The sequence below is a fragment of the Nannospalax galili genome, unplaced genomic scaffold (assembly GCF_000622305.1).
Source record: "Nannospalax galili isolate Female #2095 unplaced genomic scaffold, S.galili_v1.0 scaffold542, whole genome shotgun sequence".
Taxonomy (NCBI): domain Eukaryota; kingdom Metazoa; phylum Chordata; class Mammalia; order Rodentia; family Spalacidae; genus Nannospalax; species Nannospalax galili.
The window spans coordinates 456,292-473,791 of record NW_008349083.1 but is presented as its reverse complement, the minus strand read 5'-3'; the positions used below and the strand labels follow the sequence as shown (position 1 = coordinate 473,791).

Here is a 17,500-nt window from a genome sequence, read left to right as displayed (position 1 = left end):
TAGATAGATAGATAGATAGATAGATAGATAGATAGATAGATAGATAGATAGATAGATAGATAGATAGATAGATAGATAGATAGAGATAGAGAGCTTACAAACAGCATTGGGAATTCAGATGACTAGCAAGTGAGAGGGAGAAGGCTCTGCTAGAACCTGAAGCCTGGAAAATGTCACTAGACTCTGCTTCAGAGAAGTGACCAGCCTTGACAGAGTCTGTGACTCATTCTTACAGAGGAAATATGGTAAGTGTAGGCAAAAGATATCAACAAAATGAAAACCCAATCTTTAAAAACAACCTTTAGAAATTTCCAATAAGTCAAAATAACCATTGTAATTTTATCAGTACTTTGCCTTTAACATTAATAAATGACTTGTAGTATATGAAATTCACTAAAGGTATATTCTATTGTAATAAAATTATCCAACAGATTAGACACTTGCAATAATAAAGGATCTAAAGATGGAGAAACATTGTCTAAATATCAGGGTGTGCTAATCTCTTTAATTTAGATTTCTATCATCTAGTTCAGATAGGCTGCTGTTAAAGTTTAATCTACTAGTACAGACATTTTCTAGATGCCTACTATGTGCAAACAGAATAATTTGGCGTAGGTTAAGTCTTTTCTTTAAGAAATGTTTTCTTCAAAAATTCAACCTTTAATGTTTTTAAAACCCAGAGAGTTTTCCTTCCATACTTATAAACCACAATTCCCTCTAAGCCCCACAAATCTCTTAAGATCATTTCCAATTTAAAAGCTGCTGTAGCTACTCTGTTTTGCATAAACTATTTAATCCGTATGTGATGTTTCTCTTATGAGAATGGAATATTTAAGTAGAACCACTGATGTATTCAACTATTTCTCCTTATTTCCACAGTTATCAAAAGTTCTCAGTTCATATTATCTTGTAGGACATAAAGTATTGTCATGCTTCTAAAGCGATAAAAATCAATCAGCTGTAAGTTGAAACGTGAATCTATAGGAATACTCAAACTTCATATGGAGAAGTCACAAATAATCGACCTGAAGTACTGCTATCAGCGTGTTAATCAAGCCTGAAACTCCAGTGAGCTTATGTTTGCTTTCACCAAACACGAGCATACAATTAATGAAAACTTTGAAGACCTAAGCACGCTCTTTAGATCATTTCATAGACAACTGACTTTGAAAGTATAACGTCCTCTGAACTATAAAATTATATATGGGTACATCCCTTTAATGCTTGGTCACCTTCTGTTCAGCAAGAAACTACATATTTCTTTTGATGGGGGGGGTGGGGATCTCAGCCACCTTCCTGCTAAAGGAATGTTCTTTAGCCTAAAAAGCCATTCAACTCTCCCTTTTCTTGGATGTTTTCAAACCCATAAACATCTGCCTTCGCAAAAAAGGCAGGAAGAAAGGAAGGGAGGGACAAAGAGAGGGAGGAAAGGAGAAAGAAAAACGGAGGGAAAGAAGGAAGGGGAAGGAAGGAGGGAAGAGAGGAGAAAGAGAGGGAGAGAATGGAAAAGGAGGGGGGAGAAAAGAAAGCAAGGGAGGAGAGGGAAGAGGAGGACAAGAAAGAGGAAGGACGTGGGATGGGAGGGAAGGAGGACTAAGGGACAGGAAAAAAGGGAAAGAGAGGGAGGAAAGGAGAAAGAAAAACGGAGGGAAAGAAGGAAGGGGAAGGAAGGAGGGAAGAGAGGAGAAAGAGAGGGAGAGAATGGAAAAGGAGGGGGGAGAAAAGAAAGCAAGGGAGGAGAGGGAAGAGGAGGACAAGAAAGAGGAAGGACGTGGGATGGGAGGGAAGGAGGACTAAGGGACAGGAAAAAAGGGAGAGGTGGAGGAGAGAGAAAGGGAGGGAGGAGGAAGAGGGGGAGAGGAGGGGAGGAGGAGGAAGGGAGAGAGAAAGGGAGGAGGAGGAAGGGAGAGAGAAAGGGAGGGGGAGGAAGGGAGAGAGAAAGGGAGGGGGGAGGTATTTGACAATTATAGAAGATAAAAATCCTCAGTGGAACACCAATAGCAATGAGCACAGCTAGCTTCCAACTTGGTTTCTGATGCCGTTCCCCTGTAAAAAGAACTCTTAAGAAATAGGACGGGGCAGAAAATATACAAAATGAGCGTGGAGTACCTCATGGCAGAAGAAGGTGGTGGGGGGGTGGAGAAGAGAGAGACAGGTGAAGGGGAGACAGATGGAGAAACAGAGGGAGAGTCAGAAGGAGAAGGGAGAGATGTAGGGCGAGGAAGAGACAAGGAGAGACAGAGGGAGGGGGAGACAAAGACAGAGACAGACGTGAGGACAGAAGGAGAGACAGAGGGAAAAGGAGAGGGACAGATTGAGGGAGGGAGGAGGAGGGAGGGGAGAGGAGGGGGAGGAACTGGGAGGGAGGAGTATGGGGAATGATGGGAAGGAAGGGAATGAAAAAGCTCATCAAATGTTCACAGCTGCTAGAGTTCAACTTTGTAACCCTAAGTAGACCTGTAATAAAAGGTACCTTTAGCTTAAAGGAAATTTTATTATGAGCAACCCCAAGGCCTATGAAATGAATTAGAAAAACAGTCCAACCCTTTAAGTTAGAAAATTATGAAGAACATAAATTATCTCAACTCTCTTCAAATAATTATCTATTATGGATCCAGTTGAAACCTGCTTTAATTAAAGCATGTAATTAAGAAATTTTTGCATTTTCTTGCTGATTGTAATCATCTCATTTTAGAGCTGGAAGATACTTTCTAGAATCTTCCAGCCATCTCCCCCTGCAACTGAAGCAACTGAAAACAAAGGGCTGAGATACAACAAAGATGATGCAGATGGAGACCCAAAGGCAAAATCTCCCAATTTCCTCATCCACCATACGCCCCTGACACCATATTGCTCTCTTGCATTTTCTTGCTGATTGTAATCATCTCATTTTAGAGCTGGAAGATACTTTCTAGAATCTTCCAGCCATCTCCCCCTGCAACTGAAGCAACTGAAAACAAAGGGCTGAGATACAACAAAGATGATGCAGATGGAGACCCAAAGGCAAAATCTCCCAATTTCCTCATCCACCATACGCCCCTGACACCATATTGCTCTCATCAGGGGATCAGAAAAGATGGCTTGTGGGAGAGGAGAGCATAACAGAGAATCCAGAGAATATCAAAATGGGCATGAAATCTTGGAATCTTCTTCAACTCTTTAAGAAAATGACATTCATTTCCAAATTAGAAGCTCAGCTAATGGTAGTAACAGCTTTAGCTCTGGTTTCTGACTATAAGGAGGTACAGGAAGACCTGGAAGACAGACAGACAGGGACACACAGATGAACTTACATCCACATGTAGCCAGAGGCCATGCCTCTCACAGACATCAGCGATCTCATCCAGAGGATCGAAGGCGCCCAGCACGGTAGTACCAGAGGTGGCACAGACAAGAAATGGCATTGCCCCCTATGAGAAGGATCCACACACAAAGAGCACCATCACTATCATGGTGAAATCTATCCTATGGTAGACTGGTAAGCATAAAAGGTTATGCATCCAGAGATTGGCATAGTCTCTTTGGAGGTCACCATTAATTCAATGGGCATTTTGACACTTATATACCACTCATCCTAAGTGGTTTAAGGATACTGAGAAAATGGTATAACATGGTCTTGGACTGGTCCAGCTCAAGGAATACATTCATGATTATTGCTGTCAGTTTCTGTCTGTTGTATTTCATGTTCTAGTGATGGACTATATTTCCCCCTTTCTTTAAAATAAACAGGGACAGGAGTGGAAGACAAACACCCAGCCCCAGGGGTAAATGATGAAGACCTGTCTGCTCATCTCTTGAAGTACATACAGCTGCCAGACAAAGATATGCTCAGGTGGAGACAGCAAATTTTGACTAAAAAGAACAAGGCAATCTCATGGGAAAGGTACTCCATGTGGGGGTGGCCATGTGTGCTGGGAAAGAGAACCTGCTTCTCTCTTGCTGTGGTACTCCCTCACATAGCTGATGCCTACGTCACATAGAGGAATCTGATGTCAGTACAAAGTGAGGGATAAAAGGGAGACTGCAGGCAAAACGCAGAGATGAACATTAATCACCAGCAGGTAGTGGGTGCCCCATAACAGGCTTCATGTCCACTAGGTAGATGACAAGAAAAGGGGACTGTTTTCAAAGAGCAATACCAGCATGGCAGCAAAGATGTGTTGTTTCCCATGACAGAGACAACCTACAGACATCTGTGGGATCATGGGTAGCTATTGGGTCTGGGGTTCTAGAATATCTGATGAATAAGGGACTCTTGTCCCCTTATTACCACTGACAATCATGTGACTTCCACTTAGCATAGAGTCTTTTCCCCCTCAGTTTTATCATGAAGTTCATTGTTACTGCAATAGAGTCTTATCTCCCTGGATGCCAGAGGTGGTTGTGTTTGAACCAAACTCATTCCAATGTAACTGACCTTTGATAGAAAGATGTTATTTCTCAAGGGAATGTAGGGCAGAGCAAGAACACTTGCTCCCATATCTCCAAATTGAGATGCACAGGAATCAAAGTGACCGCACACAATAAATCCAGTTGCCATTTAGGGAGACAGCTGTTGTACACAGGGTTGGGTCTACTCCAAACCTCTCAGAGCTAGGCCAGGAAGGGACAGAGCCCCCACTGTGGGACCATGAGTTTGGAATTTCTTCCCTGTACTCAACCACAACAGATTAAGTCTTTATCATGTCAATGACCTAAATGAAATGAGAACAGATTCATATCAATCATTGAGAGTAACAGAAAAAAAAATGGCATTTGCTAAAATTGTAAAAAGTGTCTCTAGTGGTTGGGCTCTTCCTCATAAACTATATGACATTCTGACAGTCATGAGTGAATACCAATGTAAGGTATTAGAGTTTACTAATGAGTTCTCTTCCCTAAAAAAAAAAAAGTCTTACTATAAATACCAGGTCCAGAAATTACACTTTTGCAATGTGGATTTAACCTTTCCTATATTTTTCTCCTTCCTCACAGTTCTTGCTGTTGACAACAAAATTCAGTCGAAACAGTATTGATTGCATCACTGCCCAAGAGCCTTATTCCCTAAGAAAGTTTGTCTCTTCAAATACTTCAAAAATACCTCTGAAATATTCAGTGGTCCTACTTGCTGGGACTTGTCAATAACTGCTTTAGGACTGATGTCTTGCAGTTTTTACTGTCTTCATAATGGCATCAAGTAAAGGTCACTGCCTAAAAGATGTTTTAATGGATTGTCATGCCTCAGAGAGTTCAATTCCAGCACAAAAAAAACATGTTGATGTATCATTTGCTATGTCTGAAACAATATGAGTTAAACACTTGAAAAAAGACAATTCAGTTTAAGTTACCGAAGTCACCAAAGCTTCTCATTGTATTACTGTTTCCAAATGAATGCAAGGTTGGTTCCTGGTGAATCCATGCTCAAGGAGGAACTGACTTCAAAGAAAGCTGAGCAGGAACACGAGCATGTCCCCAGTGCCTCCTTTGCAACGTGCCTAAAGCACTTTTTGCTTTTCAGAAACTTCTTTTCTCAGGTTCTCAATTTTAGAGTTCTGTCAGTTTCGTACACTTGGATTGTCAAAACAAACCAAAATTGAAGTGACGAAAATAATAATGATTGCTGTGGGATAAAACTGACTGTGCTAAAAATGTGAATTGTTAATGATTGCAAGAGATACGGGGCTGTGTGCTGTGTTTAGGGGAGGCTGGAAAATGAACTCAGTATATTGAGAATTGGCACATCAGACAAAACAAGAAAATGTTTATCCTCCTTGCCCCTGGAAACCATTTCCTTAGGGAAGCCAAATAGTGATGAGGAAACATTTTCCTTTGTAGTGGAATGTCTGCCAATGAATGAGGAAGGAATGAGAGAATGAATTAGAATATCACTTAATAAAATAATGGATCTGGTCAATGATACCAATGGCAGTAAAATACATGAGGTGAGCAGACAAGGAAGGGCTTGATGATGGAGGGACCTGGACAATGCTAACCACCACTGATCAGTGTTACCACAGGAGAGAGAAGAAGGACAACATGTAAAAAAGTAAAAAAGGCCAGGCCAGGTGGCGTGTGCCTTCCATCCCAGCACTTGGGAGGCAGATCTCTGTGAGAGCAAGGCCAGCCTGGTTTCCATGGTGAATTCCAGGCCAGCAAGACCCTGTCTCAAAAATACTTCCTCCCCCCAAAAAATGTAAAAAATGAAGAAAAAGGAAATCCTATTTGAATCTCATTGAGTCAAAATCTAAGCATCTCATCCAAGAAGGACAAAGAACAGATGAGACGCAAAGGACAGCAGAGCCTCAGTTCTTGCTGTGATCTGAATCCCATGGTGCAGTGGACTCTGCAGGACAGGCAACATGGCTTCTTCCTCAAGTCGTTTCAGGGGGTGTTTTAGGAAGAAGCAGCTGTGGGTTAGCAAAATTTGCCTGACATACCAACCAAACGCAGTGCAGAGACCTTGTCTGAATCCTCAATAAGCGGCCGACTATTGTTTTAAACGGCAATGGGAGAGATTTTATTATAGACTGAATTTTGATGATATTAAAAAATAATTGCTTTAAAAATATAATCATAGCACAACTTTAAAAAAGAATACATATCAGAGATGGAAAGGTGGCTCAGAGGTTAAGAACACTGGCTGCTCTTGCAGACGACCACCCTTAACTCCAGTTCCAGGGGATCCACTATTCTCTTTTAACCTCCACAGGCATTGCATGACACAAGTACACTTACATATATGCAGGCAAAACACTCGTACATAAAAAATAAAAATAGTAAAATTATTTTAAAGAGTACATATCTTTTACAGATACATACAGCTGTTGATAGGTCAATGGAATGATGTCTGGGGTTCATTTCAGACAGATTTGGGAGTGCTGGAAGGTGCTACGGTGGAGGTAGAAGAAAACGTTGGTGAGCTCGAGGACTGACTATGCGTGGTAAGTGGTCAGAGCCGTGATACATTAGCTCAGTAAGTGCTAACGAAACAGTCCCACGTGAAAACTTAAAAATAGAGAGAGGAAGAAAGGAAAAGAAGGAGGAAAAGATGAGATGGGGACACGAGAGAAGGGGAGGAGATAGTATGGGGAAGGAGAGGGAGGGGTTGAGGGAGGAAAAGGAAGGAATCAGTAGGAAGAGCCACGGGAAGGGAGGGAACCATGCAAACCGCAGTCCCACACCAGCAAGCATGCCAGCAGCCTTAAATTCTTTTTGATAGAAAATTTGGTTGGAAAAGATGAAATTGAATCCAAAAAGCAGTATTTGTGCTTCACAACAGAAAAACCAACAAAAACTGACAGCATTTTGTAGAAATTTACCCAGAAGTTAAGAGAAGCATGGCAAGATGAACTGCCAGATAATTATCACGTCTGCATGTCATTTGGATGATATTTTTAAAAGATGAGTGGAAGCTGGAGAGATGGCTCAGCGGTTAAGAGCACTAGCTGTTCTTGCAGAGGACACAGATTTGATTTCTAGCACCTATGTGGAGGCTAACAACCATCCCTAACTGTAACTCCATAACTATCTTTAAGTAAGATAGTTAGGACTGAATAGGCTTTGGGTTGGAAGCCACAGGGAGGATAGACAGAGGGAGGTCTCACAGAGATGCTTGGTTAGGCCTCATAGAGATGCTTGGTTAGGCCTCAAGAGATGCTTGGTTAGGCCTCAAGAGATGCTTGGTTAGGCCTCACAGAGGTGCTTGGTTAGGCCTCACAGAGGTGCTTGGTTAGGCCTCACAGAGGTGCTTGGTTAGGCCTCACAGAGGTGCTTGGTTAAGCCTCAAAGAGGCACTTGGTGAGGTCTATAGAGGGAGTGGTCATGCAGGAAGTAGACTCTGGAGTACTGCGCAAAAGCCCGAGGTCAACTTTCAGGGCCCAGCACAGCCAAGAATCCTGAATACTGTGACACCAGTGTTTTACAGGCTATGGCTACTGGGGAATGAGAACACTCGAGAAAGAAGAACATGGAGAAGAAACAGGAGGGGAGAGGAGAGGAGGGGAAAGAACTGGGGTGGGGTGGGGGAAAAGGAATAGAAATAGGACACCTGTAATCCTGTTAACAGTTTTCTCTATTTTAACTCCAACACACTCTCTTCTCTCCCCCACACATAGAAATGAGTTGGTATTTGGCAGTCGGTTGGGTTTTTTCTCTCACCTTTTCCAGCTTCCCCTCCTTCTCCCTCTTTTTCCATTTCTCCCTCTCTCCCTCTCACCTCTTGTCTCGCTTCTGAGATTCGCTTCTCCAGCTCCTCAGGTATCATTTTACCTCTAAGGAATAGAGAGTTAAGACTTTCGATTATGTTTCGTACTTAATAGGCAACGGTATCACTTTCAAACAGCTTGGTTTTCCCCCTAGACCCACCAAGTTTCCAGATACTATCCCTGTTACCTTCCATCTGTTTCCACGAAACACACATTCTGGGTGCCAATCCCAAGGAAGGAGGCCGCCTTCTTCATGGAGTAATGACACTGAATTAAAGGGGGAAGGGGAGGGGGCAGAGATAAATGTAGAGCATAGAAAATGCATTATTTATTATCAAAACCCATGCATGTCTTTATACCGCAGCACAATTTTTGGAACATATTGCATAAAATACAGGAGAAAACAATAATTCAATTGAGCTCTTTAAAGAGAGGTGGAGACTATTGACTTTGGGGTCAGAGCAGGCAGGATTTATGGAACCTTGAATAAATACTGTACATTCTTAAAGATTTAGTTTACCAGTCCAGAAAGTATTGTATCAATAAAGCCTCTATCAACTTGTTACAGAAAGAAATGAGTTAACATATAGAAAAGTCTTAACACACTTGGTCACTGGAGGCTGTCGATTTCCATAACATTATGAAAGTTTCTCTTGATGCTACTAATATGGCTGAGTTAATGGAAATGTAGAATCTAGTCCAGTGCCAACTCAAAACCCTCTAAAGAGAAAGGAAGACGTTATCTCAAAGATTATAATCACAGACTCGGGAAGAGTTTAATTATTTCCCAGAGAAAACGATGGGTTATAAATGAAGATCAGACACTTGACCAATTTTATTTAATATTGGAAAAGGGCTGAAATTAGACATACAGGACTATGGCTAAAATCCAAGAACAAAAGTAGTATTAAATGATGTACAACCACTACACTCAAGTTTGGCATGGATGAGCCTAATAGATGGTGATGGAAGTAGGTACGATCAATTTCTTATTTGTAAATAATGGCATAGATTTTAGATTGTTGGGCTTTCCATATATTCCCACCACTTGGCATATATAAAATAATTAGCATTCAAACATTGGTGATGTCATTCTTTATATATTAACAAGGACAGGTGGCCAATGAATTCTTTTTCATGTTCAAAAAACTAAGGTGATAAAGGACATTACTATGCCCCCCAAAAAACCTTAGTGATTTAATTTGTAGGTATGAATACATTAAAAGAATAGTCATGCTTTCACACTTAACTTGATATATTCCCTCAAATGTGGTAATTTTTTTTCCTCCCCTTGTCAAGAGAGTTTTATTGGGAGTTCTTTTTTTAAACTCTGTAAAAATAAAATGCAGAGGAAACAGCTCCATCAGGAAAAATGAGACCATCCTAAATAATTAATTTCCAAATATCAGCCAGGACACATCCCAAATGCCTGGAGGATGCATTTATCCTAGGGTGTCACAAGAATGTATGCATATCAGAGACTAATAATGTACATAAAAATGTAATTCGTTCTCTACCTGCTACAGCAGGCTGTGCTGGCCGGAGGTAACACCTGCTGTAGCTAAGGTAACATAGCTAAAGAGAATTATTTCTCACTGGAGATATGGGCTCTGACAACTAAACAGCTATTGATTTCCTAATGATAAATGCTAGCCTTCCCCCAGTGACTTCTGACTATAAGGAAAATCACAGTGCTCCACTTGTGAGAAACAAACAGCACACCACTGTCACCAACCAACGGCAGGGCTCAGTGAAAACTTGAAATCAGAATAAGAACAGTGATTCTGGAGTGAGTTGAGAGTACTTCAGGCCAATGACAGCCCAGTGTTACCTTCAAATGCATAGAGACAGAATTTTTGGAAGGGCCAAAAAACTAAAAGTTAAACACCTGTATTTAGAAACACCTGAGAGCTTTGGAGAAGGAACGGGGTCCCGAAAGGGAAAAGAGGTAAGATGTTTCAGATACGCTGATTAGTTGGAAGGAAAGAGAAAGCCTAGAAGGCTGGGGTTGAGAAGGAACCACTGTATTTGGAAGTAAATGGTGGTTGTTCCCATCACTGGCATAAAATGAGTCAGTTGTCCTAAAACCCAACCTCCCTGAAGGTTTCCTAATCTACAGAAGGCACAACAATATCAGCAGGCACCGGTTTCTATAAAGATGAAGCAGCAAACACCCACATGAAAGCCAGCACTGAGCCGAAGGTCTGCTTTCTGGTTCCTGCAAGGATGCTTAGTCTGTGACTGGCTTTCAGGGTGAACACCGATTTCACCTTGGTGTGCATGTAGTGCCCTGGACATGTGGGCTTCGTCTAGCGCTGACTAATTTGATGCTGAAATTCTCAGGTAAGAGCAGAGTTTATCAATGTTACCCCAGAAATACTCTGGAGATTTCTCCAAGGGCACAGAACCGGTTCTAGTCCTAAAGATTCTAGGGCCAGAATCCAGATGGATGGCTCCACCTTCACTTTCTGCATAACACCCAAGGGACACTCATTTGCCTGTTGGGAAGGCCTGAGATCATCCCACTCCAGCTAAGGGAGTGTTGTGTAGTTATTTCCTCCAAATTAAAACATTCCCTAAGGCTCAGGAAGTAAACATATCTTACAAGACCGAGAAAATTCCTAAAGCTTATGAGATTGACAAGGTCCCTCCCCAAATTGTATAATCAGAACAACTACTGGGGAGAGGAACTCTAGCCAGCTGAGTTGCTTGCGAGTCCCAGGGAGCTGAGTTGTCACACACACTGAGGCGGACTTTTCGGGTACAGTTCCCTTTGCATCCCTGGAAGTACCATCAAACCAATACTCCTTTAAGGAACCCCAATAACTCACTGGTTCCCCAAAGATTACCTTAAGTTGTCTAAGCACAACATTGAGTTATTCTGTTTTTTAAACTAAATGATGGATTGATTTGTTATAATAAGCAATGAAGGTGATCATAAAAATGGAAATTAAAATAATGCAAATGCTATGACCCCAAGCACAGAAAGGAATGCGCTGTAAAATCATCAGGATGGACAGGTTGCATATGTGAATATAAACTCAAGGCAACAGTGTGCTCACAGAGATGGGATTGTTCTGTGGTTTGTTTGTTTTTTTGTTTGTTTGTTTGTTTGTTTGTTTGTTTTAACCGGTTCTTGGGTTTTCTGGACCTAACTTTGGTGGCCATGTTAGCCAGCTACGCCTCTGTAAGGAAACCGGAAAAATCACTTGGCTCTGGCTTCACAGCAAATAAGAATGCAGTGTGTTTTCTCTCTCCATTCGCCTAGACAACTGATCTTCTTTGTGTGGTCTTCATTCTCATCTTCCACCAAACTTCTTCCCTTTTCTGGGGCAGCTCTTCCAGAAAAGAGCTCTAGCAAAATTTTAATGCAAATTTCAAAAGGAAAGGCTAGGAGCAGAAGTAGCACTGTATCTCTGGTGGATGTGGGTCCCTCAGACTGAAATAGCGTTGGCTGGAATAGGAAGACAGGAAACCCTGTTCCATAATAATCACAAGTAAGCAAGTATTTTCACACAACTGAGCATCCTCTGACTGCAGGCACAGCTTATGAAGGACCACGGTGGCCAAGGTGCCTCCCAGGTGGCTCTTCAAAGGTGCCTCTCTCCCAGCTCTGCTCTTGGTGCTGAATTACCCAGTGCAAAGGTCCAGGAAGGCAAGGAAAAACGTGATGCTGGACCAGGGTCATCTCAACCAAAGACCCCTCAAGGTGCAAGGGGCCGCCCTACTCACCCTCTTTTACCCCCGGTATCCTTCTTCCCACTTTCATATAACTTCTGTTTGTGCCTTATCTTGTCTGACCTTGAAAGCTAAGCAGAGGTGGGTCTGGTTAGTACTTGCAAGGGAGATCATCTCATGCTTTTGACAGAACAGTTAGTATTCCTGACCTGGGCATGAAGAAGGGAAGAAAGACAGAGGCACCCAAGGGAATCACACAAAAGTAATAGAGAGGGTGGAGGGGTCTGCCTTCAAATAAGACTGTATTTAAGTTGGACTATCCATTTATACTCAACTCACAGCTAGTTCTTTCTCCCGTCAATAATGGCTACTATTGTGGGCCACATTCTATTTTTAGGCAACAACCCATTTAGTCTTTGTAACAACTCATTCATCAGTGACCTTCTGCAGAGCTTCCAGATTGCTTTAGTGCGTCCATTGCTCACAGCTCCCTGAACCCAAACCCTTTGCTGGAGACCTCACCCAAGCTTGCTTCTGCGGCTCAATCTACTTTCCTCATGTCTTGGATCTGGGTTCTGAGAGGTGACTTAGTTTTGCCACAAAAACAAGGCAGGAATGACAGTGTACCCATTCTGAATCTAGAACTCAATGGGCTGATGTATTTTAATCTCTTTCTCAGAGCATGGCTGGACTGCCTCCTGGAGTACAAGGGGCACACAGGGTAGAAAGGGGTCACTGGGGTCACCTGTCTGAGCACTCCTGAACCAACCATGTAAAGGAGCTCACTCAAGAACAGCTTCTTAGGGGTTTAAAGTGATCGCAGTTGCAGTTCCATGCTGCTGGGTTTGAGAATAATTTACTAGATTCAAGAATCAACTAATATGCTGATTTTCACAAATGAGGAAACCAAAGCTTAGATGTGTTAACATTTCCAATGTCACTCAGAGAGTAAGTGATGGAGATTGGAATCCAATCTAAGCGGTCTAGCTTAAATCCAATACATTTGTCCACACTGCGAGCCTATAGTTCGATGGAGAGTAAAACAAGAGGTAAGAAGTCTGTGACATCTGATTGTGTGTGTGCACATGCATGCACACACGTGTGTATCTTCTTGTATATTTGTATTTGTGTTTCTGTGTATCTGTATGTGTGTGTTTATATCTGTTTGTATCTGTGTATGCGTGCGTGTGTCTGTGTGTGTGTGAATGTATCTGTATGTATAGCTATGTGTTCATGTATATATCTGTGTATATGTATGTGTCTGTATGCATGTGTGTCTGTGTGCATGTGTGTAGCTGTGTGCTTGCATATCTGTATTTGCATGTATGTGTATAGCATTGATAGTTACTGAATCCCTGCCATCCCTCTCCTCAAAAAAGAAGATATGAATCCCTCACATTAGTCAATCAAACAACTTTGTAAGAACCACTGAGTAGAAAACGCAGCTGAGATCAGTTGTGATGAATCAGGTTCTAATCAATAAAACACTCAAAGGGAAGTGTCACAGAGAGCAGAATTTTCAAATGAATCTGCTTTCCTCAAAGAAAATGTTTCAGACTGTAAATTTTAAATACAAGTGAGATACCAAACTGAGCAGCCAGGGTTACAAAACCAGAGTCATCAGAGCTCCTTCGGAAGACAATAGTACAGTATACTTAAGTGTATTAATCACATGTGGCTAGGATGAAAATCACCATGGAAATCTTCAAAACAACCCCTCTTAACCAATGCATTCTCGGGGGGAAAATGTATCCAATATCAAGAATAGTGCTTTACCTCCTCCGACGTGAAAAGGATTAATCTTGGCAAACCACACAGGCCCTTCTCCTTAATATCAGGACAATATTTGTATCTAGCTAAATTCATTGCATACATATTGGACACTGAGCCACCTGCAGAAACAAAATTTGAATGTCATATTTACAGCATGAATTCTTAGTACCCAAAGGACCAGTTAGGCTGGAAGGCCCTGAATGGATAGACCTGCTCTAGCCTAATAAAAATTCATCTCCAAAATCACCCAAACACAGACCTCCACCCTTTACTCTGAATATCCCATTGACACTTCCTTAATCTCTATAGTTCCAGAACTTTCCACTTCAGCAAAGAGGGAAGTATACTTCTATCCTTTTAGCTTAGAGGCTTTTCAAGCTAAAATTTCCACCTTTGAGCCTAGACTCAGGGGGAGGGCCCAAATCTGTGTTGTCCATAATACTCTGTCCACCACCTGATTGATGGAATTGGAATGAAAATACATGTTCATCTTTGGCTCCATGAAGACATTGCAGAATAAACAAATGTGATTTAGGGACCTTAAGAAACACTGATTGAAAAACGTAGAGGATTTATCATTGCCTTTCCAAGCTGAGGAATTCATTTGTATTACCTAGAAATCCTAACTGTAGACATATAAATCCTAAATTGTAGACATCTCATTTGTTAATTATGCATGCCATTAATTTAGCATTTATGCAAAATCACTACGTAAAAGTATCAGCTCCATGCTTACCAAGTAGCACTATTAACAGCCAACTTCAGGACATATACATGCCTACAAGGAGAGGTTCTTTAACTGAAGAGATGTTTAGACGCTCGCAATGGAAGGGTGATGGAAATAACTAAGTGTACTCACCTGGGTTAAATATTCCATCCCCTTCTTTCCAGCCAATACATTCAATCATTTTCTTCAGAACCGCTTCTTCCACTAACAGAAACACTGGGGACACCTCATACGTATAACTAGACAGATATAAAAAACACTTCACTTCTATGACTAGAGTCAAAACATCCCTTTGGTGTCCCAAGAAATGCACAGAGTCTCATGAAACCCAGTGGCTGCCGATGTGAGGTAGTCTCTGGGAATCTATCCGCTGGAACTAGAGAAGAACTCAATCGGTGATACTGCTAGTCACGGTTAAATGTCAATAGCTAGTAGCTTTACACAAGCTACTTCAGGAAACTTCAATCCACGAGGAAAGAAGAAGGCAGGGCATCATCTCCGTGTTAGCCAGGTGTGTTCCAGTTTTTAGATACTTACTGCATTATTTGCTGACTGATACTGGTTAAAGAGAAGCTGCCATCTTGGTATGCTTTACTGGGCTGCTACTATGCTATGAGCACAACATCTCTACATGGAGGCTCTGTGTCCTGAAAATGGCTTCTTCTGCCACATTAGCTCTGTCTGCACAGGTAGGAGGCATTCTATGGCTATCTTTTATTGTGTGATGATTTTACTGCCAAGCTGTATCCATATTTCTTACTCTAGACTAGGACCCAGTCATCAAAGGGCCTTGTTACATTAGCTTTGTTATTATGTGGCAGACAAAGGAGCTGCCTCCTCAAGGCCACAGCCCTCCCTGTGGCATCAATTCTTGAGGTCTGGTCCCTGCAGAGATCTCTCTGGGGTCAGGAGAGATTGTCACTGAGCCTGTATGATGGCTAACCCTGCATCTGCCTCCCTCCCTACCTCTGTAATCCCTCATGTTGATCCTAAGTGTGCCCTGCTCATTGAAGCCTACCCAGAGGAGCTTCCCGTGAAATCCAAACTCCATCAGTTTAGTACCTGGCTCTGTAATGTTTAAGTCTCTTCTCTTTCCAGAGTGACTAAATATCTCTAATCTCCTTTGAAATTAGATGATTGCATTAAATTCTATCTAAATAAAGGTGTACTGTAAACACGTAGGCTAATCAGATGTGTTTAGATTTATAGTAGCAGAATTTGATGGCTTTATTTTAACATCTAGGAGGGAAACCAGATGTTTTGCCTTTGGAACAAAGGCAAAAGAATTGAACACCTACTATGTAGCGTCTGCCTGTGTGCCAAGCACTCTACAGATGTTGTATCTTAAAAATAAGACAGGCTCTGTTTTCAGTCATGCTAGGAAACCAGTTTACACATACCAAAAGTGCGAAAAAGAGTGCATATATTTGTGGGGAATTAAAATATAGATAAAATAATCACTCAATGTGTTGTAAGCATCTTACTGAAAACTAGCCCAACTCTACGTTGGGAATAGACCTGCAGGTGAAGGAGTAGAGGATGTAGCAGAAAGGGTCATCAGGGGCCAAGAGGACAGCAGTTTAATAGTTCATAAACCTCTAATTGTATCAGATTAAATAACTCAGGACAGGAGTTATAAGACTTCTACAGGGAAAGAGTCAAAGAGCAGAACTTGACCATCTTTTCTAACCATCTACTTCTGTTTGCTCCGCCCATTGGAACCTGGCGTCTGCCCTCATAGAGGTACCTTCATATTCATGAGGTCACCTCCAACATTCACAGTTCTCATCCAGGGACAATGCTCAGTCTTCATATTGGTTAGCTATTGAACAACACGCTGTAAAGGATGCATATTCCTTCATGGCTTCCACACTGATGCCCTCCCTCCTTCTTGGCTGATCCTCTGCCTTCTAATCATTAAAGATCCAGGTTCAAGGCTCAGTCGTGAGCTCTGTTCTCTCCTTACTCCTCAGTCCTCAGACCTGTGGTTTTTCCACCCTGGATTCTCACTGATTCTCACTGAGCTGTGTACAATGGCAAACCTAAATAGCATGCATATTTCATTGGTCTGCTTGGAACCCAGGCATGGTGATATTTTTTATAGCTCCCAAGTTAATTCCAATGAGCAGTGAGGGTTCAGAATCACTGGCTTCAAAATCTCATCCATGCCCATTACTTCAAATACATCCTTTGCTCAGTGTCTTTCAAATGTACACCTTTCTTATTGATATCAGAAGTCCAGGCCCATAGGTCTGTTTAGTTGAGTATGTTAAGGTCATTGCAAATTCTAAGGCCCACAGTTGAAATCAAATTCTTGATGTTGCCTCATCCACTACATACTTGAAAACTATGTTTCTTCCATTAGTGACCATAACCCAGCCACAAAGGGCTGAAACCCAGGCATTACCTTAGAAACTTCCCTCTAACTCTGCTTTCCAAGATATAACACATCATATCTACTCATTTATGTTTTCTCTTCTTTTGGGTATATGTGTATAAGCATGCATGCTCATGTGTGTGTGGGTGTACATGTACATCTGTGTACACGAATCCAGAGGCCAGACGTGGCCATCCACCTTGTTTTTTGAACTGGGATCTCTCCCAGGGACCCGGGGCTTACCAATTTGGCTGTGTTGGCTCACCAGGGAGTCCCAGGGATCCGCCTGTCTCAAGCTCCCCAGTGCTGGTATTACAAGCACATTCCTACTGCTTCTAATTCCATGCAAGTCCAAACTGCTACTGTCTCTCATGTGACTAAGGAAATCCTTTCTTAATTAATTCCTTTGCTCTACTCTATTCCCAGAAGAGTTGTGTGTGTGTGTGTGTGTGTGTGTGTATGAAATGGGGGGGGGGCACATGTGCCACGCTGCATATGTGGAGGCCAAAGGACAACCTTCAGGTACTGATCCTCTTCTTCCTTCTTCCTTGTTTGAGACAGCATCTCTTTGCCAATGCTAAAGCCAGGATAGCTGGCCTGGAAGCTTCCAGAGAGTCTCCTGCCTCTGTTTCCTGTTTTCCCATGACACCCTGAGATTACAGACACTGGCATTACCGAATCTAGTTTTTGCATGAGTTCTAGGGGTCTTAACTCAGGATGTCAGGCTTGACTAGCAAGTGCTTGTACCTACTGAGCCATCTC

General features: G+C 42.0%; 1 protein-coding gene across 3 annotated transcripts in view; it reads right to left on the bottom strand.

Moving 5' to 3' along the window:
- The window catches only part of Gadl1 (glutamate decarboxylase like 1), a 172,767-nt gene that overhangs the window by 144,345 nt on the left and 10,922 nt on the right, over positions 1-17,500 (bottom strand). For all 3 annotated transcript variants that reach the window (XM_008846468.3, XM_029570086.1, XM_029570087.1), the window contains exons 4-8: positions 14,494-14,600; positions 13,638-13,753; positions 8,371-8,450; positions 8,195-8,249; positions 3,294-3,410 (exon numbers count right to left, since the gene is read on the bottom strand). In XM_008846468.3, the coding sequence (XP_008844690.1) occupies positions 3,294-3,410; positions 8,195-8,249; positions 8,371-8,450; positions 13,638-13,753; positions 14,494-14,600 (475 nt within the window). The remainder of the gene's footprint in view (positions 1-3,293; positions 3,411-8,194; positions 8,250-8,370; positions 8,451-13,637; positions 13,754-14,493; positions 14,601-17,500) is intronic.